The 20,484-nt window shown below is 50.3% G+C and overlaps 1 protein-coding gene across 1 annotated transcript in view; it reads left to right on the forward strand.

Moving 5' to 3' along the window:
- COL23A1 (collagen type XXIII alpha 1 chain) overlaps positions 1-20,484 on the forward strand; it is a 322,014-nt gene that overhangs the window by 235,572 nt on the left and 65,958 nt on the right. Inside the window, exon 3 of the mRNA XM_072840567.1 lies at positions 19,797-19,841. Within this exon, the coding sequence (XP_072696668.1) occupies positions 19,797-19,841 (45 nt within the window). The remainder of the gene's footprint in view (positions 1-19,796; positions 19,842-20,484) is intronic.

The raw sequence follows: 20,484 nt of genomic DNA on the forward strand, positions 1-20,484 counted from the left end.
ACAGTGCGTCGGGTAGTCAGTACTTCATAATGTTCAAGGGGAGGGACAGCGGTGAGCCCTGAAAGCCACAGGACAGTAGGAGTCTCCAGGGCTTTCTCCTGCAGTCAGGCTCAGGAACCAGCCCACACCATCTGAGAGGCCCAGTTGGAACCAAGGCTTGCTTTGTCCACTTGTCTTAGAAATGGAAACTGAGGAGCTCCTGGGTGCCTCAGTCGGTTGAGCGTCCAACTCTTCAATTCAGCTCAGGTCACAATCTCAGGGTCATGGGATCAAGCCCTGTGTTGGGCTCCATGCGCAGAGTTGAGTCTGCTGGAGATTCTCTCTCTCCTTCTGCTCCTCCTTCCACCTTTAAATAAAATCTTTAAAAAAGAGAGAGAGAAAAAAATGCAAGCTGACCCTGGTGGATTCTGAAGTCAGACACAGCAGATTTCCATCTTGATGGGGGCATCCACAGAAGAAACCAGATACGGTTTTCACCTGTGAATAAATCATTTTCATAAAATTTGGAGATCAACCTGGCGGTGAACCGTCGGGTGGGTTTGACGGGACTGAGCAGAAGATCCAGCTGACACTTGCAACTGGAAATTAGCCACCTGGAAAAGGGTTTCCTGTCAGGCAAAGGGGCTTTGAGGCAGCACTGGAGTGGACAGCACCAGGGAGCCTGAAGTCAAGTCCGGAGCCCCTAAGGCCAGACCTGCCCACACAGGCTGTTTTCCTGCACACCCCGCAGAAGGTATCAGTGGTCAGTCCTGCCATCTGAATGCCCTTTCTGCCTCTAGTTCCTTGCCTGGGTTGGGACACCCTATCGTCTTCCTCCCACAGAACTGCAACAGGTGCCTATCCCAGGCCCCAGCCATATTTTTGCAGCTCCATTTCTTATGCAATTCTCATCTTTGCCTTCAGGTTTTCAATCTGCAAGGCATTTTATGCAAATGTTCTCTGAGTATTCCTTTGTAATAGACTTCTGCTCTTGTACATGGATATATGGACCACTTCTCTGAACCTATTTCTGTCATTGTTTAGATTTCCTGGTTTTGAAAATCTGCATCCTCTGAGTTGCCTTTCTCCATGTGTTTTGGCCTCTATCTTTCACCAAGAGGCCCTCTCAGATGTCCAGCAGCTTCAGCACTTCTTTCTCATGGTGGAAACCTAAGAAAGCCAACCATCAGTTCCTTGGATGCAGATGGGGCTGGTCAGCAGTGGTGTCACAGGGTTGGGAGCTGGCTGGCTCTTTCTCTGGCCTCATTAGATTCCTTAGGAAGAAGCTCTTCACCTCTCATCTGGAAGCAAAGGCCTGGTTGCCTGCATCCTAGAGCTTTTTTAAGGAAGGAGAGGTGTAGGGGCCCCCATATTCCATTTGTAAACTTTCTGTTAATGGCCCTCCTTGCTCATCTCTGCCTGGCGTCCTGCAGGTAGATGCTGTTTTCTGTCTCTGGAAAATAATTCCCCCAGCCTGCTGCCCAGTGCGAGGAAGGGCAACTGTCTAGATCCAAAATCATCTCTGATGAAATCGACTCTGCCCCTATAGCACAAAAGCAGCCATAGACAGTCCATAAATAAAGATACGGCTGTGTCCTAATAAAACTTTATATACAGAAATCAGCAGGGGGACAGATTTGGACCATAATTCGAGACCCCCTGGTCTGGATTCTAGCTCACCAGGTGACTGGTGCTCTCAGCTCCTGAGCTTTGGATGTTCTACATGGCATGCTGGTTCCCCTTGAGTTGTTCCCCATCGCTGGCTTAAAATTTCAGCTATTTCATTTCTGCACCAGCAGTAACCCCTCCTTCCTAGGTTTCCTTCCCAGCTTCCTAAATATTACTGCCAAGGTGTCCTCTCCTGACTTCATTGCTCTTGGAGCTCAGGTTTCTGGCCTAATAGAGATAAATGTATACACTCCACTCCCGTCTTTAACTCCCAGGCAGCCTCCTTTAATTTTTTAACAGGATCATTCCCTCTTTGAGCATCTAGGACCAACATTGATTGTGGTTGGTTTAGGTTGTGTATCTTTGCCAAATGGCACTTTTCTGTTGTTGTTTTCTTTAATAAGTTAATTGAACCACGTAATTAATTAATTAATGTACCACATAAAGCTAAAGACCTCTGTGAAGACTTAAATATAAGAGAACTCCCTCCTTTCTGAGGCTCTGCAGAGGAGCTGCCTGCCAAGCTCATCCAGGCAGGGCAGTGTTGGGCAAGCTAGCTCCCAGAATGCTCTCTCTGGGACCATGGCCACTATCTGTGCAGGATCTAGAGCCCAGGGTCTGATCAGAGCCTGGAATTTGTCATGCATGGTCCCTGCTGTGTGAGCGAGGCCCTCTTTCCCAGCCCCTTGGCCCAAGGCCAGGAAAAAAGAGGCAATGAAATAGCAGGATGGGGGGGAGGGACTTTGAGCCATAGGCTTCCTGAGAGAGGGATCACAATTCATCTGCTAGGGACGTCCCATTAGCTCTAGGACCTGCGGGGAGCCCAAGTCCCAAGCAGCCTGGAAGCCTTCAGAGGGGGAGCAGAGAGGCTGGTGGCTGGTGCTGTCCTGGCCAGTGGCTGCACTGGGCTACCCAGGCTGACCTCCAGTCCCCACACTGTGGCAGGTGGGCTCTGTCTCGTCTTATCGGCCCCTCCCCTCCCTGAGCCCCCGCTTCCTCCCCTGCAGAATAGAGGTGCAGGATTGACAAAGGACCAAGTAAGAGAGACGCATGTGAACAGGCCCAGTCAGGAAGGCTGTTTCTAACAGAACATGTCTATGAGGCACAGGTGGAGTTTCAGACCAGGGAGTGGCCTTGACTCTGAGCTGCTGCTCTGTGGGTTCTGGGAGCCCCAGGGAGGGAGAGCAGGTTTGCCTCTTGTGCATGACCCTGTCTTCCCTTCTGTACCCGCACTGCTCCCAGGCATCCGTGCCCAGCTCTCCGGCCCCGCCGCACCTGTACATCCCCCTAACGTCACTCCACATGCTGTGCTGTGATTGGCTGCTTGCGTGTCGCCTCCCAGCTCCTGATGTGCATCCCCAGTGCCCAGCAGAGAGTGGGTTAATGTTGGATGCGTGGATGAGTGAAAGGATGGATAAACATAGATGGATGGCTCAGTGGATGGATGAATGGACCAACCAACATCCAGATGGACCTCCGATCACCTGGATGAATAAAGTCGATCATTCACCTGACACAATGTACTGAGGCATTTTTCAACAGAGACTAAGCGGATGGATGAATCATAATGAGGAAGCAGTGCGGGCAGCCCCGGCAGCCCCAGCAGCCCCAGCCGCCCCGGTGGCTTAGCAGTTTAGCGCCGCTTTCAGCCCAGGGAATAATCCTGGAGACTAGGGATCGAATCCCACATCAGGCTCCCTGCATGGAGGCTGCTTCTCCCTCTGCCTCTCTCTCTCTCTGTCTGTCTCTAATAAATAAATAAAACCTTTTTTAAAAAATGAGGAAGCAGTGCCTGAGTAGAAGGGAAAGAAAGACAGCGGGGTGGAGGGAGAAGGGAGAAGCAGCAGGACAAGTGAGTAAACAGAGGGCGACCTCAGAGAACCGTCTGAGCAGACAGATGACCCGCGTGCACGCGTCCACCTACGGATGTCGGGGTCTGTCAGCCGAGGGAGTTTACTCAGGGTCCCAAGGAGGAGGGCTGGCAAGGAAGAATTCACAGACCCTCTCTTTCTGTTTAAAAAAAAATTTTTTTTTTCTCTAAATAAACTTTGACTCCACTTCCAAGTATATTTGGAAAGAGCAGAGATGGTTTTCAGGAAGTTTCGGTAAATTCTAAGTGCCTCATTCAGAGCTGTGTTTAGGGACCCTCAGAAATATACGCGGTCCCCACCGCGAGTGCTAAAATGCACATGAGACAAGAAACATATGCCGGGCATGACGATGTCAAGCAGGCAGACTGCGAGCATATGTGCCTTCCTGTTGATGGAATATTCGGCAAGTGTTCCAGAAAGAGGCCTTTCCTGAAATGGAGGTCAATGAGAATACTCCCCCTTCTCATAAATCCTTGGGGAAAAAAAACAGGCCTGTCTCCCACACACATGTGGCTAATTATCTGGCGGCTCCAGGCTCTCCCTGAAGAGTGGTTAAGAGCAGTTTCCCTGGGTTACATCTGCCCTGAGTGGTTTCCAGCAGCCCTGGCTAGAAAGACCTTGCCCTTAGTTCCTGAACAAGCATTTTCCAGCCTGAGAGGGCAGAGGGGGACAAGTACAGGTGCTTAACAATAAAGATTGTGTCTTTTCCTTTCCCAGTGCCCAGTGTCTGGGGATCAGACCCAGACACAAGCTGCTGGTGGACACCCCAGAATCCAGAGCCTCTTGATGGGGCCACTGGTGACCATCCACCTTGGTCCAGTTTAGCTGCATTTGGCCCAGGCCTCGACCTGGTTCTCAGAGGACCAAGGCAAGCTAGATGTGGTCTCTGCTTCATGGGGCTTAGTCTGACAGAGAAACAGATGGGAAGATGTCTCCATTTCAGTGCACTAAGTACTATGGCACTTAGTCCCCTGGCTCAAGGGTAGGCAGCCACAAAGACTTCCCAGAAGACAGTCCATGTCTTAAGTGGGTTTTGAAGGATGACTAGGGGTTTTCTGGCAAGAAATGAGAGAAGGGACATTGGAGGCATGAGCAACACAGTTCAGGAGCTGTAGTGTGTCCGGGGCCAGGTGTTCTGGCAAAAGGTGGGCCAAGAGTGATGTATGGAGGACAAGTCGAGAGTGGCTAGAGAGGCACGTCTGGCTCAGCCTGGAAAGACTTTGGCCAAGGAGCTCAGACTATGTCCCAAGGAAGTGGAGAGCCTGTGGATGGCTTGAAAGGGAAGTGGTATGATCAGATGTGTGCCCTGACTGCCAGGTAGAGAATGAGAAGAAATGGGGAAGGTTGGTTGGTATTATCTCCATGGAACAGATGATAAAGGCTGAAGGAAGAAACATGACCTGCCCAGGGCAAGTCACACAGCTAGGAGTTTTTCCCAGAAACCAGGTGTCTTTGATGTTCCTTTCAAACATTTAAAAGAAACTTTTAACCTTTTGGAGCATCATCTCGGTGGCTCAGTGATTGAGCGTCTGCCTTCATCTCAGGTTATGATCCTGGAGTCTGGGGATCGAGTCCTGCATCAGGCTCCCCTCAGGGATCCTGCTTCTCCCTCTGCCTAGGTCTCTGCCTCTCTCTGTGTTTCTCATGAATAAATAAATAAAATATTAAAAAAAAAAGAAAAGAAAAGAATGATGGTCACAGAAATGTGACCATCAACCCATGGAGAGATGCTGGCACAGGACCCCACAAGGACAGAGAGGGGACAATGGGTCTTTCTCTTCCTGACTGTGATTTGGGGAGTGTTACGTAACCCCTTAATGTCACGGTTCCACATCTGTGAAATGGGCATAATAGCGTCTGTCACATGGGGCTGTTGTGGGGCTTCCAGTAAGACATGGAAAGTGCCAGCACAGTGCCGAGACATGGTCAGCCACACAGAGCAACACCCTGTGGCCTTTCATATTCTGAGACAGTGCTCAGGAGGTATGAACAGGTACATCCACCTGCATTCCCAGGGTCTACAGGGTAGATGATGATGCCATTCAAAGAGCCTGGGGGTTCAGATGGAGAAATGAGGTGGGGACAGGGAATGAGGACCTTGGTTTGGGCTGTTCAGCCAGTTTCCACCAGAACTGGTGAGGACCTTCTGAATAGCCTGTGGCTCAGAGCATGAACTCGTGCACCAGACCACCCTGGACCAAATTCTGGCCTTGCCACTTGGTGCTGTGTGACCTCATGCTAATGACTTGCCCTCTCTGGGTACAGTTTCCTCCTCGATAGGATGAGAAAGAGGGTGGCTACGAAAATTTCATGAGACTTAGCATAACAGAGCTCAGAACAGCACCTGGCACACAGAAAATGCTTACATTTCCTAACAGTAGCAGGAGTAGAAATAATCTCTGGTGGTTTATGAGTCAAGAACAGGTGTCCTGGGGTTTTATAAACTCACAACTTGACTCCAGCCTCCCATCCCCTGAGCATGCAGAGCGCGACATGGCATTGTGAAAAGTACATGAGGCTTGAAATATTTTGTAGGAGAGAAAATGATGTTGAAAGAGAGAGAGAAGAAATGCATTGGTTTTTGAGTGTGTTTGTTCTACCCTGAGAACTTATTAAAAATGAAAACTCTTGGGTCCCCTCTGGGTGGCTCAGTGGTTGAGTATCTGTCTGCAGCTCAGGTGGTGATCCCGGGGTCCTGGGATGAGTCCCACATCGGGCTCCCTGCAGGGAACCTGCTTCTCCTTCTGCCTGTGTCTCTGCCTCACTCTGTGTGCCTGTCATGAATAAATAAATAAGATATTTTAAAAATGCAAATTCTTGGGCCACCCCAGTCCCACTGAATCTGAGACTAGGGATAGCACGGAGTATCGCCAGCACTTTCAAAAATAACCCCAGCCCTCCCACCTCGACACAGCAGTACCAGACCTAGGATGGCAAAGGAGCTGCGTGAGTCTGGAGACACCCAGGGTCTCTAGCCAGACAATAGCTTGTGAATAGATGAGAGAAGCCTCAAGCACAAGCCTCAAGCACAACCCATTTCTTTTTCTTTAAAAAAAAAAAAAAAAATCAAGTGCTTTGGAATTGGACACAGCTGGCTTTGAATCCCAGCTCTGCCACACACCAGCTGTGTGACTTGGGACACGTTTCTTCTCTCGAAGCCATCTTTTAATTCATCTGCAGGGTCAAATAGCTGCCACCTTGTTGGCGGGGGTGCTTGGCACACTTCCCGGCATATGACAGGTCCACAGCAAGGAGCCCCCTTCCCTGCTCCCTGTGGCATCTGAGTGCCCCTCTCCAGGGCTCTGGGAGCAGCCAGAGTGGCAGTAACATCTCCTCATTGCAGAAGCCTGAGCAGGAGCTGTGCGCGGGACCTGGGGTCCGCCTCCTAATGCCGTCACACTGCGGCTTGGGGTCTGAAGATCTGAATTCTGGAGGGACACGTGTTCAGGTTCTAACAGTGGGGTAACCTGGGTGAGCACTGAAGACATCACACCAAGTGAAATCAGCCAGACACGAAAAGGACAAATCCTATACGGTTCCATGTTCGTGAAATGTCTAGATATCTAGAACAAGCAGATCATAGATAGGAAATAGCTTCCGCTAAAAAAAAAAAAAAAAAAAAAAAAAAGGAAATAGCTTCCAAGTTATGGGGGGCTGGGACAGAGGGGGACTGGGGAGTCCATGCTTAGTGGGTATAGAGTTTCTTCTGGGAAAGAAGAAATTTCTGAAAGGAAATTTCAGTGGTGATCGTTGCCCAATGTTATGAATGTGCCTAATGCCACTGAACTGCATGCTGAAAATTAGTCTAAAAGGCAAATTTTATGTTATGTATAAGTTGGTGGTGTTTAAAAAAAATATATAATAATGAAATGTGGTATGCACATGCAGTAGACTATATTATTCAGCCTTAAAAAGGAAGGAATTTCTTTTTTTTAAGATTTTATTTATTTATTTATTTGAGAAAAAGAGAAAAAGGGCACAAGCAGGGGGAGTAGCATAGGCAGAGGGAGAAGCTGACTCCCCGCTGAGCTGGGAGCCTGATGCGGGGCTCTATCCCAGGACCCCAGGATCATGCCCTGAGCCAAAGACAGATGCTTCACCAACTGAGCCACCCAGGTGTCCCCAAAAGGAACTTCTGACACATGGTACAACCTAAATGAACTTTCAGGGCATTAGACTAACTGAAATAAGCCAGTCACAAAAGGACAGATCCTATGTGATCCCATTCATAGGGTGGACCTGGAGCAGGCAAATCCATAGAGATGGAAAGGGTTCTAGGGCCTGCCAGGTGGGGGATGGGGAGTCAGTGCTTAATGGGGACAGAGTTTCTGTTTTGCAAGACCAGAGAGTTCCAGAGACGGGTGGTGGTGATGGTTGCACAACAGTGTGAACATTCTGAATGTCACTGAACTGAATCTTCATGATGGTTATGATGCTAAGTTTTATGTGTATTTTACCACAATTTTTTAAAGATTTATTTATTCATTTTAAAGAGAGAGCACAAGTTGGGGGGGCAGAGGGAGAGGAAGAGGGAGACAGAGAAGCCTCAAGCAGAGCCCCCACTGAGCATGGGGGCTCGATCCCATGACCCTGAGACCATGATCTGAGCCAGAACCAAGAGTCAGACACTCAACCAATCATGCCACCCAGGCACCCCATCACAATTTTTTAAGAAATAAGAAAAATGGGGATGCCTGGGTGGCTCAGTGGTTGAGTGTCTGCCTTCAGCTTAGGTTGTGATCCCGGGGTCCTGGGATCAAGTCCCACATCGGGCTCCCCACAGGGAACCTGCTTCTCCCTCTGCCTGTGTCTCTGCCTCTCTCTCTGTGTCTTTCATGAATAAATAAAATCTTAAAAAAAAAGAAAGAAGAAAAATATTTAAAAATATAATATACCAAAGCCATTGAATGAATTATATGGTATGTGAATTATATCTCAGTGAAGCTGTTTGGACAATAATGCTGCCTCAAACACAACTGGACACTGTGGCCGACCACCCCCGAGGGCCAGGAAGAGGAACTGCAGGTGTCAGAGTACTCGGGCCTTCCTGCCCCCTCGCCCCTCTGCGTGTGCGGAGATGGCAGTCCCAGCTAGGGCCCGTGTGACCTCCTGACCCCCCGGTAGGCCCTAGCAGCACCAAAGGGCAGGGAGCCCCTGCTTTATAAGAGACAGTGCAACTGGAAAACACTGGAGTCACCTGTGAGCAAGACAGACTCGGCGAATGAGGGCCAGGGCAGTCAGACCCAGCTGAAAGTCTCCAGGGAGTGCCTCAGCCCTGGCCTGGGGCTCAAGAGGAACAAAGGGTGAATCACTGAGGCCCTGTGGGATGGTAAGAGAGAGGCCTCGTGGACCAGGATGCTGGGAGAAGCCCTTGGGGGACCCCACGAATCCTCCCACACCTCTGCGGCTTGTGGTCTGGGAAGCCAGAGCGGGTTCCTTAGACCCAAGTCCTGTCAGCAAGACCAGGCTGGGGGCACTTGACTTTGGACAGTACTTCTCCCTCCCTGACACTGTAACAAGGGACTAGTGTGCTCAGTGAGGAGCCCACTTCTCCTCTCTCTCTCTCTCTGCCTCTCCACATTGCTCCTGTCCTCTCTCTCACACTCTCTCAAAAATAAATACGACCTTTAAAAGAAGAAAACAGGAAACTATCACAGAGCATCCCCGGGGGCAGGGCACTTTTAGATAGTGGTCAGGGCAAGGGTCTTGGAAGCACAGCAAGTAGTCAGCTTCATAGAGATGTGTAAGAGGCCCAGGCAGAGGGAATGCCTCGTGCAAAGGTCCTGAGGTAGGACTAGGCCTGGCAGATTTGAGAAGCAGAAGGAAGGCCATGTGGCAGAGGGTGGGCAGTGAGGGGGTGAGCAGGTGGTATATGGGCAGTGTTGAGAGCCCCATTCCTCACGGGCTGCCTGCTGGAATGACCATCCATCCCAGTTTGCCTCAGACTGCCCCAGTTTTAGCACTGAGGGTCCCAGAAAAGCCCTGCGCACACTGCAGTGGTTGGTCATCCTAGTGCCCAGCTGCCCCTGTTTTTACTAGATGCAGAAGTTAAAGTGCCCTAGGCCCTGCCAGGGGCTGGCATGCCTTTCCCTCCAGAGGGCTTGGTTCTCCGGTCCCAAGGAGCCAAGAGTCCACAGTCCAGTGCCCACAGGGTCAGGTCACCTTGGAGCAGGTGGCTTATGCTGAGTGGCCAGCTTTTTTCCTGAGCATCACTCCCCAAGCCTGTGCCCACCACCACCATGCTGGCCACGTTCCAAAGGCCTCCAGCTGCCCATCCTCACTGGCCCTTTTCTCGAACCCTCTGCGTGGCACAGGGTGGGGCTTTTAACCCACAGGGTATGAAGAAATTCTCATGAAAATCAAAGCCCCCATGAATATCTGTTAAGTTAAGCATGAAATAAAATAAGAATGTTTTCCTTCTGAAAGCGATAAATCCTGGCCTTCCTTAAGTCTGGAGGGATCCTCTGGCCCATATGTCAGTGATTAAGGCTTTGGGGTGAATGGGAAGGGGAAGAATTTGGTATATTTGAGGTGTGCCTCTCTGGAGTCTGTTCTCCAACAGGAGACAGGATCTCAGGAGGTGATCGGCTCTGGGGAGATGCCAATGTGCACGGACACAGACGGAGGTCACCCCAAGCTCTTCTACCCAACACCAGCTACCCTTGGCCAGTGCCCCGGGTGTACACCCCGGTGCAGCCACGGTTCTCAGGATCGATTACCTTTCTTCGCCTGGGCCCCAGCTCTCTCCGTATACAGGCTACCTCTCAAGCTCCACCTTTCGGGAGTCCAGGAAGGTCCTCTCCCTTTTCTGGGGTCTCTCCCTACACTCCCCTTCCGGTCCAGGCCTCCTCAGCCTTTGGAGATGCTCTCGTGGCCTTGAGCCCCGTGGGAGGGAAGCGCCCTGGTGTGTCCCAGCCCCTCTGAGCTTCATGAGAGTTTGCTTTGCTGCTTTTGTCATCTGAGCCAAGGGCAGTGGGGAGGCGCTCTGCCAAGCCCAAGGAATGGCCTGTGACCGGGTGGCCCCGACATGCGCTACCTACGTGCCTTACACCTGTTACTCAAAAGGATCCTTCAGGACGTCCCTGGAAGTCTCTAGGCTACAACACAGAAGCCCCGGGAGCTTCCCTTCCGTGAGCCCCATCACTTGGAGCCGGAAGCCCTCATCCACCCACATTCTGCTTCTTTCTAGGTCTTTCTTGCTCTTGCCTCTGGATGAGACATCCCATAATTGTAGCTCTGGTACCTAAACCACAGTCCATTTTCCCTGAAAATAAGGCACTTGGGGGGGGGGGCAGCGCGGGTGCTGGCAGACCCGCCTGAGCCCCACTTTTGGCTCCTGACTGGCTCTGTGACTTGGACAGGGCACCCTCCTCTGGGTCTCCGTCCCTGTCCGCATCCACAGCCCTGAGTCACGATCGGGATTAAAGAGCCGGCAGGAGCACCCAGCGTGTGGCAGCGTGTCCGTCTTCCTCCTGGGGCTTACTGTCCCCACCTCACCGGAGCCCTTCCCGCCAGGCCCCCCTTGGGCCTGGTGTGCCACCGGCATGAGTAATGGGTCTGAACTCCTTGACCCTGTTTTAAAACTTTATTAAAGCCGCTCCTGACTCAGACACAGGAACCAGCCTGGAAACAGCGGACACTTGGGATGGCGTGAGGAGGGCATGCCAGCCTCCGGCCGAGTCACGTCAGGGCTCCGGTGCCTGTGGCAGCATGTGGCCTTTTAATTCTGTCTTCAATTCCCAGGCCTCTGAGAGCCTTCCCCAGACGACTTCCATTTTGTGTGGTTCCCAGTGTTTTATAAAACATAATAACAACAGATGCCAAGAAGTGGTTCTAGAACTTGTGGACTGTTTGGCCCCTGTCCCCTCCAGCAAGCATCTCCTTGTGAGGGAGGCAGATGGCAGGGTTTGGTGCTCGCACTCATGGTCTACACGGTGTGGCCCCACCTACTGACTCGGAGGGTCAGTTCATCTGTCTGTGCCTCAGTTTCGCCTATAAAATGGGGATGACAATGGTAGCTTTCCTCATAAGTTTTTTTTTATAATAAATTTATTTTTTATTGGTGTTCAATTTACCAAGATATAGAATAACACCCAGTGCTCATCCCGTCAAGTGCCCCCCTCAGTGCCCGTCACCCAGTCACCCCCACCCCCCGCCCTTCTCCCCTTCCACCACCCCTAGTTCGTTTCCCAGAGTTAGGAGTCTCTATGCTCTGTCTCCCTTTCCGATATGTCCTACCCATTTCTTCTCCCTGCCCTTATATTCCCTTTCACTCTTATTTATATTCCCCAAATGAATGAGAACATATAATGTTTGTCCTTCTCCGATTGACTTACTTCACTCAGCATAATACCCTCCAGTTCCATCCATGTCGAAGCAGATGGTGGGTATTTGTCGTTTCTAATGGCTGAGGAATATCCCACTGTATACCTAGACCACATCTTCTTTATCCATCATCTTTCGATGGACACTGAGGCTCCTTCCACAGTTTGGCTATCGTGGCCATTGCTGCTAGAAACATCGGGGTGCGGGTGTCCCAGCGTTTCACTGCATCTGTATCTTTGGGGTAAATCCCCAACAGTGCAATTGCTGGGTCGTAGGGCAGGTCTATTTTTAACTCTTTGAGGAACCTCCACACAGTTTCCAGAGTGGCTGCACCAGTTCACATTCCCACCAACAGTGCAGGAGGGTTCCCCTTTCTCCACATCCTCTCCAACATTTGTGGTTTCCTGCCTTGTTAATTTTCCCCATTCTCACTGGTGTGAGGTGGGATCTCATTGTGGTTTTGATTTGTGTTTCCCTGAAGGCAAGTGATGCAGAGCATTTTCTCACGTGCTTATTGGCCATGTCTACGTCTTCCTCTTGAGATTTCTCTTCATGTCTTTTGCCCATTTCATGATTGGATTGTTTGTTTCTTTGGTGTTGAGTTTTAGAAGTTCTTTATAGATCTTGGAAACTAGCCCTTTATCTGATATGTCATTTGCAAATATCTTCTCCCATTCTGTAGGTTGTCTTTGAGTTTTGTTGACTGTATCCTTTGCTGTGCAAAAGCTTCTTATCTTGATGAAGTCCTCATAAGTTCGACGCGAAGAATAGATGGGTTAATACTGTGGAACCGAGATTAGTACCAACCATAAAGCAGACAATAAATGGTGTTGCCTACCTGTTGTTTTTAATACCGCCAGGGGGCCTCTGGGGCCATCAGTATTATCAGCTCCTTTGGAGAAAAGAGCAGTGTTCACATTTGAGGCCACTGAATGGCACAATATCTGAGTAGGCTAAGGTCTGGTCACCGGGGCTGTAGGGATCTGTCACCAGTCTGGACACAACCCTGGTCCCAAACACACACTTGCCCGACCACCCCAGCAGCCTGTGGCATTGGTTTTCCAAACTGCTTCAGGACCTTCCAAAAAGCAGCAGGGCTCCCCGTGGCATGATGGATGGTGGAGCCTGTGGGAACAATAAACCCCTTTTGGAATGAGCTATATTTGCTGAGTAAGAAGCTAAGTGATTTTAATTCCCAGAGGACAACATGGCCCTTGGTGCCAGCCATGCTTGAGCAATCTGCCAGCTGGCCACCTACTCCAGGCAGCAAAGCCCCTCCAGGAGGGCCATATCCCCCGGGCCCCTCCAGAGGTGTCCCCCAATTCTGCAAGGGACACGGGGCTTCTTGAGCCCAGGCAGGAAATGAGCACAGAGAACACTCCCCTTCCCCAAATGTTGGTCTGAAACTTAGAAAACAAAATTATTTGGGGAGAAGTTTTAATGATCTGATCCCAGAAGCTCACATCCAGGGTCGTCTTCTGCTTTCTCTGCTCAACACATACTCCCACGATGGCCCCAGGGCCTCAGGCGACCACAAGGAGGCGACCAGACCCCAAGGCCCCTCCCCGAGTTCTGGGAAGAGGGTCAGATAAAGGGGCCTCCGATGCCCATGAGAAGGGCCAGGTCCGAAGGCTGCAGGAGGCTCTGGACACGCCCTGGGATGATGAGAAGAGCTTGGCCTTGGTCACAACGACCGAGGAGTTCAGAAGACAAGCGCTGGAGTCACACAGACCTGGGTTTAAATCTCTGCTCTGCCGTCTCCTTGCTGTGTGATCTCAGGGACACCGCCGGTCCCTGGGCCTGCACAGTGCCAGGCTCTCAGGAGACACTCCACTGTGGACGGTCATCAGCCACTCGGCCAACAACATTTCTGTGGTCTCCAAGAGGCCAACCTGAACTCACGGTCATGCTCCAGCCCTTGGGAGCTGAGGACCCTAAGAGCATTTCTTTTTTTTTTTTTTTTAAGATTTTATTTATTTATTCATGAGAGAGAGGCAGAAACACAGGCAGAGGGAGAAGCTGGCTCCATGCAGGGAGCCCGATGCGGGACTTGATCCTGAGATCACGCCCTGAGCCAAAGGCAGATGCTCAACCGCTGAGCTACTGGGTACCCCTCCTTTTCCTCAGTCTTGAAGGAGAAGAGAGTGGAAAGAGATGAAAACACTTTCTAGAACTGTGTATAGACTCAATAAGATGAATTGTGCAAAAGCCTCAGCCTTTAGGGGCCAGCAGGAGGGAAGAGCGTGGGGAGGGCCGAGGACTGGGTGACTCGCAGGTCACCCATCCCCACCCACTGGAGCCTGGGCAGGCTATCCCCCATGTGACCTGGCCAGGTGGGCAGGCCCAGGGCTGTAATAAGGCAGATGTTGCTGGAAGAGGGGTCCCAGGGGAGGTTGGTGCCAGTTACACTTGAGGAGACCACCACTTTGAGAGCCACATCCCCAGAGTTCAGACCTCCAGAGGAGCCTGTTGGCACTCGGGCCCTGCTTTGGAACCCCACTGGTAAGTGGCGTGAGTTCTCTAGCCTAACCAGAGATGAGATTTTTATGAGTTAGAAACGGCCCCATGTTGTCTGGCTTCAAACAATGCTTGCGAAAACCCTCATCCTCCGTGGTTACTTACTATGCAGATGGTTGTTGTAGGCATCTATGGTCATTTTGCAGCTGGCTGGAGCCCAGGCTTGGCCTGAAACCTCAGGATTTCTTTGAGAAGCCCCATGCCCAGCCCATGCGTCCTGATCTCTAAGTCTGCAGGCAGGCCACGAGGAGGAACATGGAAAATCCTCAGACTGGCCTTGCATCTGGATTCCAACCCTGCCCACAAAGTCACTGGAGTGCAGCTGCTTTGTGTCAGGCTTTACCCACCCTGGGGGACACATAAGAGCCCATTTACATCAGTGCCCCCATGTTCCAAAGACCCAAAGGCCCATCCAGCCAGTTACTTATTGGGATCCCAAATAGGCCCCTCGTTTGTGCAGCTGGTAGAAACGCTGCCAGCCCTTCTGTTTAATGGCTCTGCACGGCACCTATAATCCTGCCACCCCAACACTTGTGGGTTGGGAACCTAAGGCCCAGAGAGGTTGAGTAAACTACTCCAGGCAGACAGCCATATGAGTCATGTCTTTCTCCTCTTGCGCTGCCACCTTCTGGTTGGTGTCTGTTGTACACAGCCACTGGAAAGACACCTCACAGATGCCACTGTGTGGGTCCCATGCGGAGGTGGGGCAGGACCTGGGCTTCATCACATGCAGATTTTCCAGCTGGAACAGCTTTTCCAACAGCATCCTTGGGCAAGACCTGCGTTCCCCCTCAAAACTTCACTTTTCCCATCTGTACATACCAGGCCAATCTAGACAAATTCCCAGATGCCTCCCAGGGTAGCCTGAATGTCTGAGTGTGTGCTGGCAGTGGGAGAAGTTTTCCCACTGGACAAAGGAAGAAAAAGGAGAAAAACAGCAAGGAGAAAGTTCTGGGGCAAACTACTGGGCCAGGGGCCTGCTTTCGCTAGTTTGCACAAAGGGTTGACCAATCGTCAGAGTGTGAGTTGTTCATGCTGCAGCCTCTAGTGTCTGGTTTGGGTTGGCCTTGGAGAGGGTTCAAGTGCATCAGGCTCATTCTCTTTTTTCTACCTAGGCCCTTTCAATTGGGAGTCCCACCCAGCCTCATGAGCCTGCAGCCCCATAGGCCCTGGATGCCCAGGTATATCTGGGCCTTACCCCACTCCAGGCCTGCTGGAAACTTCCCCAAAGGCTCTGGGAGGCAGAGCCCGGGCAGCTGCACCCTGCCCAGGCAGCTGCTCGCCTGCTAGCACCCCTCCTCATTGGGCCTTCTGCCTAACCATGCCACCCAGGAGAACCACCAGACAAATCCATTAGTTCAGCTGCCTCAACGAAGGCAAATATCTTCATCTGGCTTGAGTTACACAGACAGAGAATTTTACAGTCATGCCCAGTAATGACCAGCAGGAAACCATGGTGTGCTCTAGCTTTCAGACCCAGGAAGAGCCTGTCTTACTCTCCCACTTGTGAGACCCCCTCCTGCCATGTCCCCCCTCAGTCTGAGGCCAAACGTGCTTGCTGAAGCTTGCTGAGCCAAGCATGAGCTTCTGTGGCCTGGTGAAAGCCTGGAAGCCAGTGACCTGACCAACGCACTGGGCCTTGTGAGTGAAAGTGGGCCTTTTTCCTCTTACAAGCAGAGAAGCATGATGCTCTGTGTGCCAGTGGGGTTCCTGTTCCCACACCCTCACTCTCCCTGAAAACAGATGTGCCCAGAGAGGAAAAAAAGCCTAACACCAGGCCTGCTGCACACACCAGCTGGGAAGGAGACCAGGATGTATGTTTCAGCCACAACAGGCCCAAGATGTTGGTGAGATCCACATGGAGATGTCAAGTTGGCCAGTGACCCAGTGGTATGGGCGTGAGCAGGCCTCAACTGAGGTTACAGACCTGGAGGTCCTCCATAAGCTGCAAGTCCCTCGCCAGTGTGAGGAGCTGTTGTCTGTTATGAGAATGCCAGAATCTCAGCCATGCCAAGTCAACATGGCCCATGGGTGACTCCAGCACAAAACTCAAGGTCTGTGTCTGGTATTAAGGGAAAACAAGAGCCATGTAACTGGCATTAATTTCTGCTCTCAATATTCAGGGCTATATCACTTAGATGGTCAAATGATCTTCAACAAAGGTGCCAAGGCTATATAGTCGGGAAAAGACAGTCTCTTAAACAAGTGGTGTTGGGAAAACTGAATATCTGCATGCAAAAGAATTGAAGTGGGACCCTTACCTCACGCTATAGACAAAAATTAACTCAGAAGGTTAAAAAGGCAACAAAAGCAAAAATAGATAAAATGGACCACCTCAAGCTTAAAAACTTCCAACCAGCAAAGGAAACCATCAACAGAGCACAAAGACAACCTATAGAATGGGAGACGATGTTTGCAAACCATGTGCTTGATAAGGGGTTAATATCCAGAATATGAAACTCTGTCACTCAACAATGACAAAAATCCAACTAAAAAACGGACAGTGAATAAACATTTCTCCAAAGAAGACACACATACAGATAGCCAACAGGTCTAAGAGGAGATGCTCAACATCATTAATTATTATTAAGGAAATGCAAATTAAAATGACAATGCAATATCACATCATACCCATTAGGGCAGCCTAACAAGTGTCAGTGAAGCTATGGAGAAATTGAGGCCTTCGTTGGTGCGAATGTAAAATGGTGGTATCAGCACAGAAGGCAGTACGGAGGTACCTCCAAAAAGTAAAACTAGAATTGCTGTATGATATATATCCAAAAGCATTGGAAAGAGGATTTTTTTTTCAAATATTTTATTTATTTATTCATGAGAGACACAGGGAGAGAGGCAGAGGGAGGAGCAGACTCCCCATGGGGAACCCGATGTGGGACTCAATCCCAGGACCCGGGGATCACGCCCTGAGCCAAAGGCAGACACTCAACCACTGAGCCACCCAGGCATCCCATGGAAAGAGGATATTGAGGCGATGGTTGTACACCCCTGTCCATCCCAGCACTGTTCACAATGGTCAAGAGGTAGAAGCGACCCAAGCATCCATCACCTGATGAGATGAATAGATGAAGAAAACGTGGTGTTTAGGAATAAACCTAACCAAAGAGGTAAAGGATCTATACCCTAAAAACTACAGAACACTTCTGAAAGAAACTGAGGAAGACACAAAGAGATGGAAAAATATTCCATGCTCATGGATTGGCAGAATTCATATTGTGAAAATGTCAATGTTACCCAGGGCAATATACACGTTTAATCCAATCCCTATCAAAATACCATGGACTTTCTTCAGAGAGTTGGAACAAATTATTTTAAGATTTGTGTGGAATCAGAAAAGACCCCGAATAGCCAGGGGAATTTTAAAAAAGAAAACCATATCTGGGGGCATCACAATGTCAGATTTCAGGTTGTACTACAAAGCTGTGGTCATCAAGACAGTGTGGTACTGGCACAAAAACAGACACATAGATCAATGGAACAGAATAGAGAACCCAGAAGTGGACCCTCAACTTTATGGTCAACTAATATTCGACAAAGCAGGAAAGACTATCCATTGGAAGAAAGACAGTCTCTTCAATAAATGGTGCTGGGAAAATTGGACATCCACATGCAGAAGAATGAAACTAGACCATTCTCTTACATATACACAAAGATAAACTCAAAATGGATGAAAGATCTAAATGTAAGACAAGATTCCATCAAAATCCTAGAGGAGAACACAGGCAACACCCTTTTTGAACTCGGTCAAAAGACATGAAGAGAAATCTCACAGAGGAAGACATAGACATGGCCAACATGCACATGAGAAAATGCTCCGCATCACTTGCCATCAGAGAAATACAAATCAAAACCACAATGAGATCCCACCTCACACCAGTGAGAATGGGGAAAATTAACAAGGCAGGAAACCACAAATGTTGGAGAGGATGTGGAGAAAGGGGAACCCTCCTGAACGTGAACTGGTGCAGCCACTCTGGAAAACTGTGTAGAGGTTCCTCAAAGAGTTAAAAATAGACCTGCCCTACGACCCAGCAATTGCACTGTTGGGGATTTACCCCAAAGATACAGATGCAATGAAATGCCGGGACACCTGCACCCCGATGTTTCTAGCAGCAATGGCCACGATAGCCAAACTGTGGAAGGAGCCTCGGTGTCCATCGAAAGATGAATGGATAAAGAAGCTGTGGTCTATGTATACAATGGAATATTCCTCAGCCATTAGAAACGACAAATACCCACCATTTGCTTCAACGTGGATGGAACTGGAGGGTATTATGCTGAGTGAAGTAAGTCAATCGGAGGACAAACATTATATGGTCTCATTCATTTGGGGAATGTAAAAAATAGTGAAAGGGAATAAAGGGAAAGGAGAGAAAATGAGTGAAAATATCAGTGAGGGTGACAGAACATGAGAGACTCCTAACTCTGGGAAATGAACAAGGGGTAGTGGAAGGGGAGGTGGGCGGAGGGTTGGGGTGATTGGGTGATGGGCACTGAGGGGGGCACTTGGCGGGATGAGCACTGGGTGTTATGCTATATGTTGGCAAACTGAACTCCAATTAATAATAAATAAATAAATAAAAGCCAATTCATTAATTAATTAAAGCCTTTGAAAGCTTAAAAAAAAAAGAAAACATGGTGTATGCATACGGTGGAATATTATTCAGCCTTAAAAAGAAGGAAGTTGTCACTTGCTACCACATGGATGAACTTTGAGGACATTATGCAACGTGACATAAGCCAGTCACAAAAAAATGCTGTATGATTGCCCCTAAATGAGATGCCTAGAATAAGCAAACTCTTAGAAACAAAATAGAGTGGTGGTTGCCAGGGGCTGGAAGATAGGGAAAGGGGAGTTGTTCCACAGATAGAATTTCAAATCTTCCAGAATGAAAAGGTTCTAGAGCTCTGTTTGCACAACATGCGTACAGTTAACACTTCTGTACTGTTCACTTAAAAATGGCTAAGATGGGGGCCCCTGGGTGGCTTAGTGGTTGACCTTCTGCCTTTGGCTCAGGGTCCTGGGATCAAGTCCCACATCAGGCTCCCTGCATGGAGCCTGCTTCTCCCTCTGCCTGTCTCTGCTCTCTCTGTGTGTCTCTCATGAATAAAAAAATAAAATCTTAAAAAAGCAAATCTGTGGACACAGGCCATCGCACATTGGTGTGGATTTTAAGTGCCATAAAACATGAGCAATTCATCAGCAGCTCCCCCCTGGGCTCTGGGGGAGGGAGGTACGGAAAGTTCCAGGTGGTGGAGGAGGGACAGGCAGTGGACAAGACAGTGCCTCTTGTTCCCGAGTTCGGGTATTTGGAAGGCCACGACATGTTTCTGTGTGGCCAGCAGGGGCACAGGGCTGGGTGGGCTGTGCTCAAATCCCCTGGCTTCCCTTCTCAACCGGTGTCTTGTTCTCCTGCCCAGGCCCTCCCGGACGGCGTGGCAAGGCTGGAAGAAGAGGCGACCCTGGTGAGTCCTTGGTTTTCTTGATTTCCAAACCCAGGCCAGCAAGTCCGCCCTTGGCCTGACACCCGGCCGCAGGTGCCAGTACCTGTTCCTCCTCGTAACTTGGGATGCTTGGACCCCGGGGCCGGGCCTTCCTCTCCCTCACAGCTGGCCACTGTCCCCTAAGCCCCAGGGTCCAACACTGTCTACCTTGGCTTCTCCGCATCTGTGCTTCCAGTGACAGTCCCTCTGCACCCTTGGCCACTCCCAAAGGTCACTGTCAGCCCCTGAAACATCCTCTTCCCTTTGTGGGAGCTAGTGATGGTTCCACCAGCCCCTGTCTCTACCAGGGGTCCCTCCGCACAATGAACTGGCCTGCTGGGTGCATCCCCTGCCCTCCCCAGACCTGGACTGTCCTTCCCCGGGCACAGTCCCAGGAGGGGACTCCTCCACTGTCCTGACACTCGGCCCGCAGACTCACCTATACTTGCCGCCCCCTCCCTTCTGCCACCTTCATTCCACCCAAAATGCACTCACCCTGCACACCCCCTACCCTGTGGCCATGAAGCTTCTAGACCTACCTGGTGCCCACCCCTGCTCCACACCCTCAGCTTCCATCATCCCAGTCCTCTGGTCCCTCCACAGCCTTGCCACCGACATCAGTTTG

This window comes from Canis lupus, chromosome 10, assembly GCF_048164855.1.
Source record: "Canis lupus baileyi chromosome 10, mCanLup2.hap1, whole genome shotgun sequence".
Classification (NCBI taxonomy): Eukaryota; Metazoa; Chordata; class Mammalia; order Carnivora; family Canidae; genus Canis; species Canis lupus.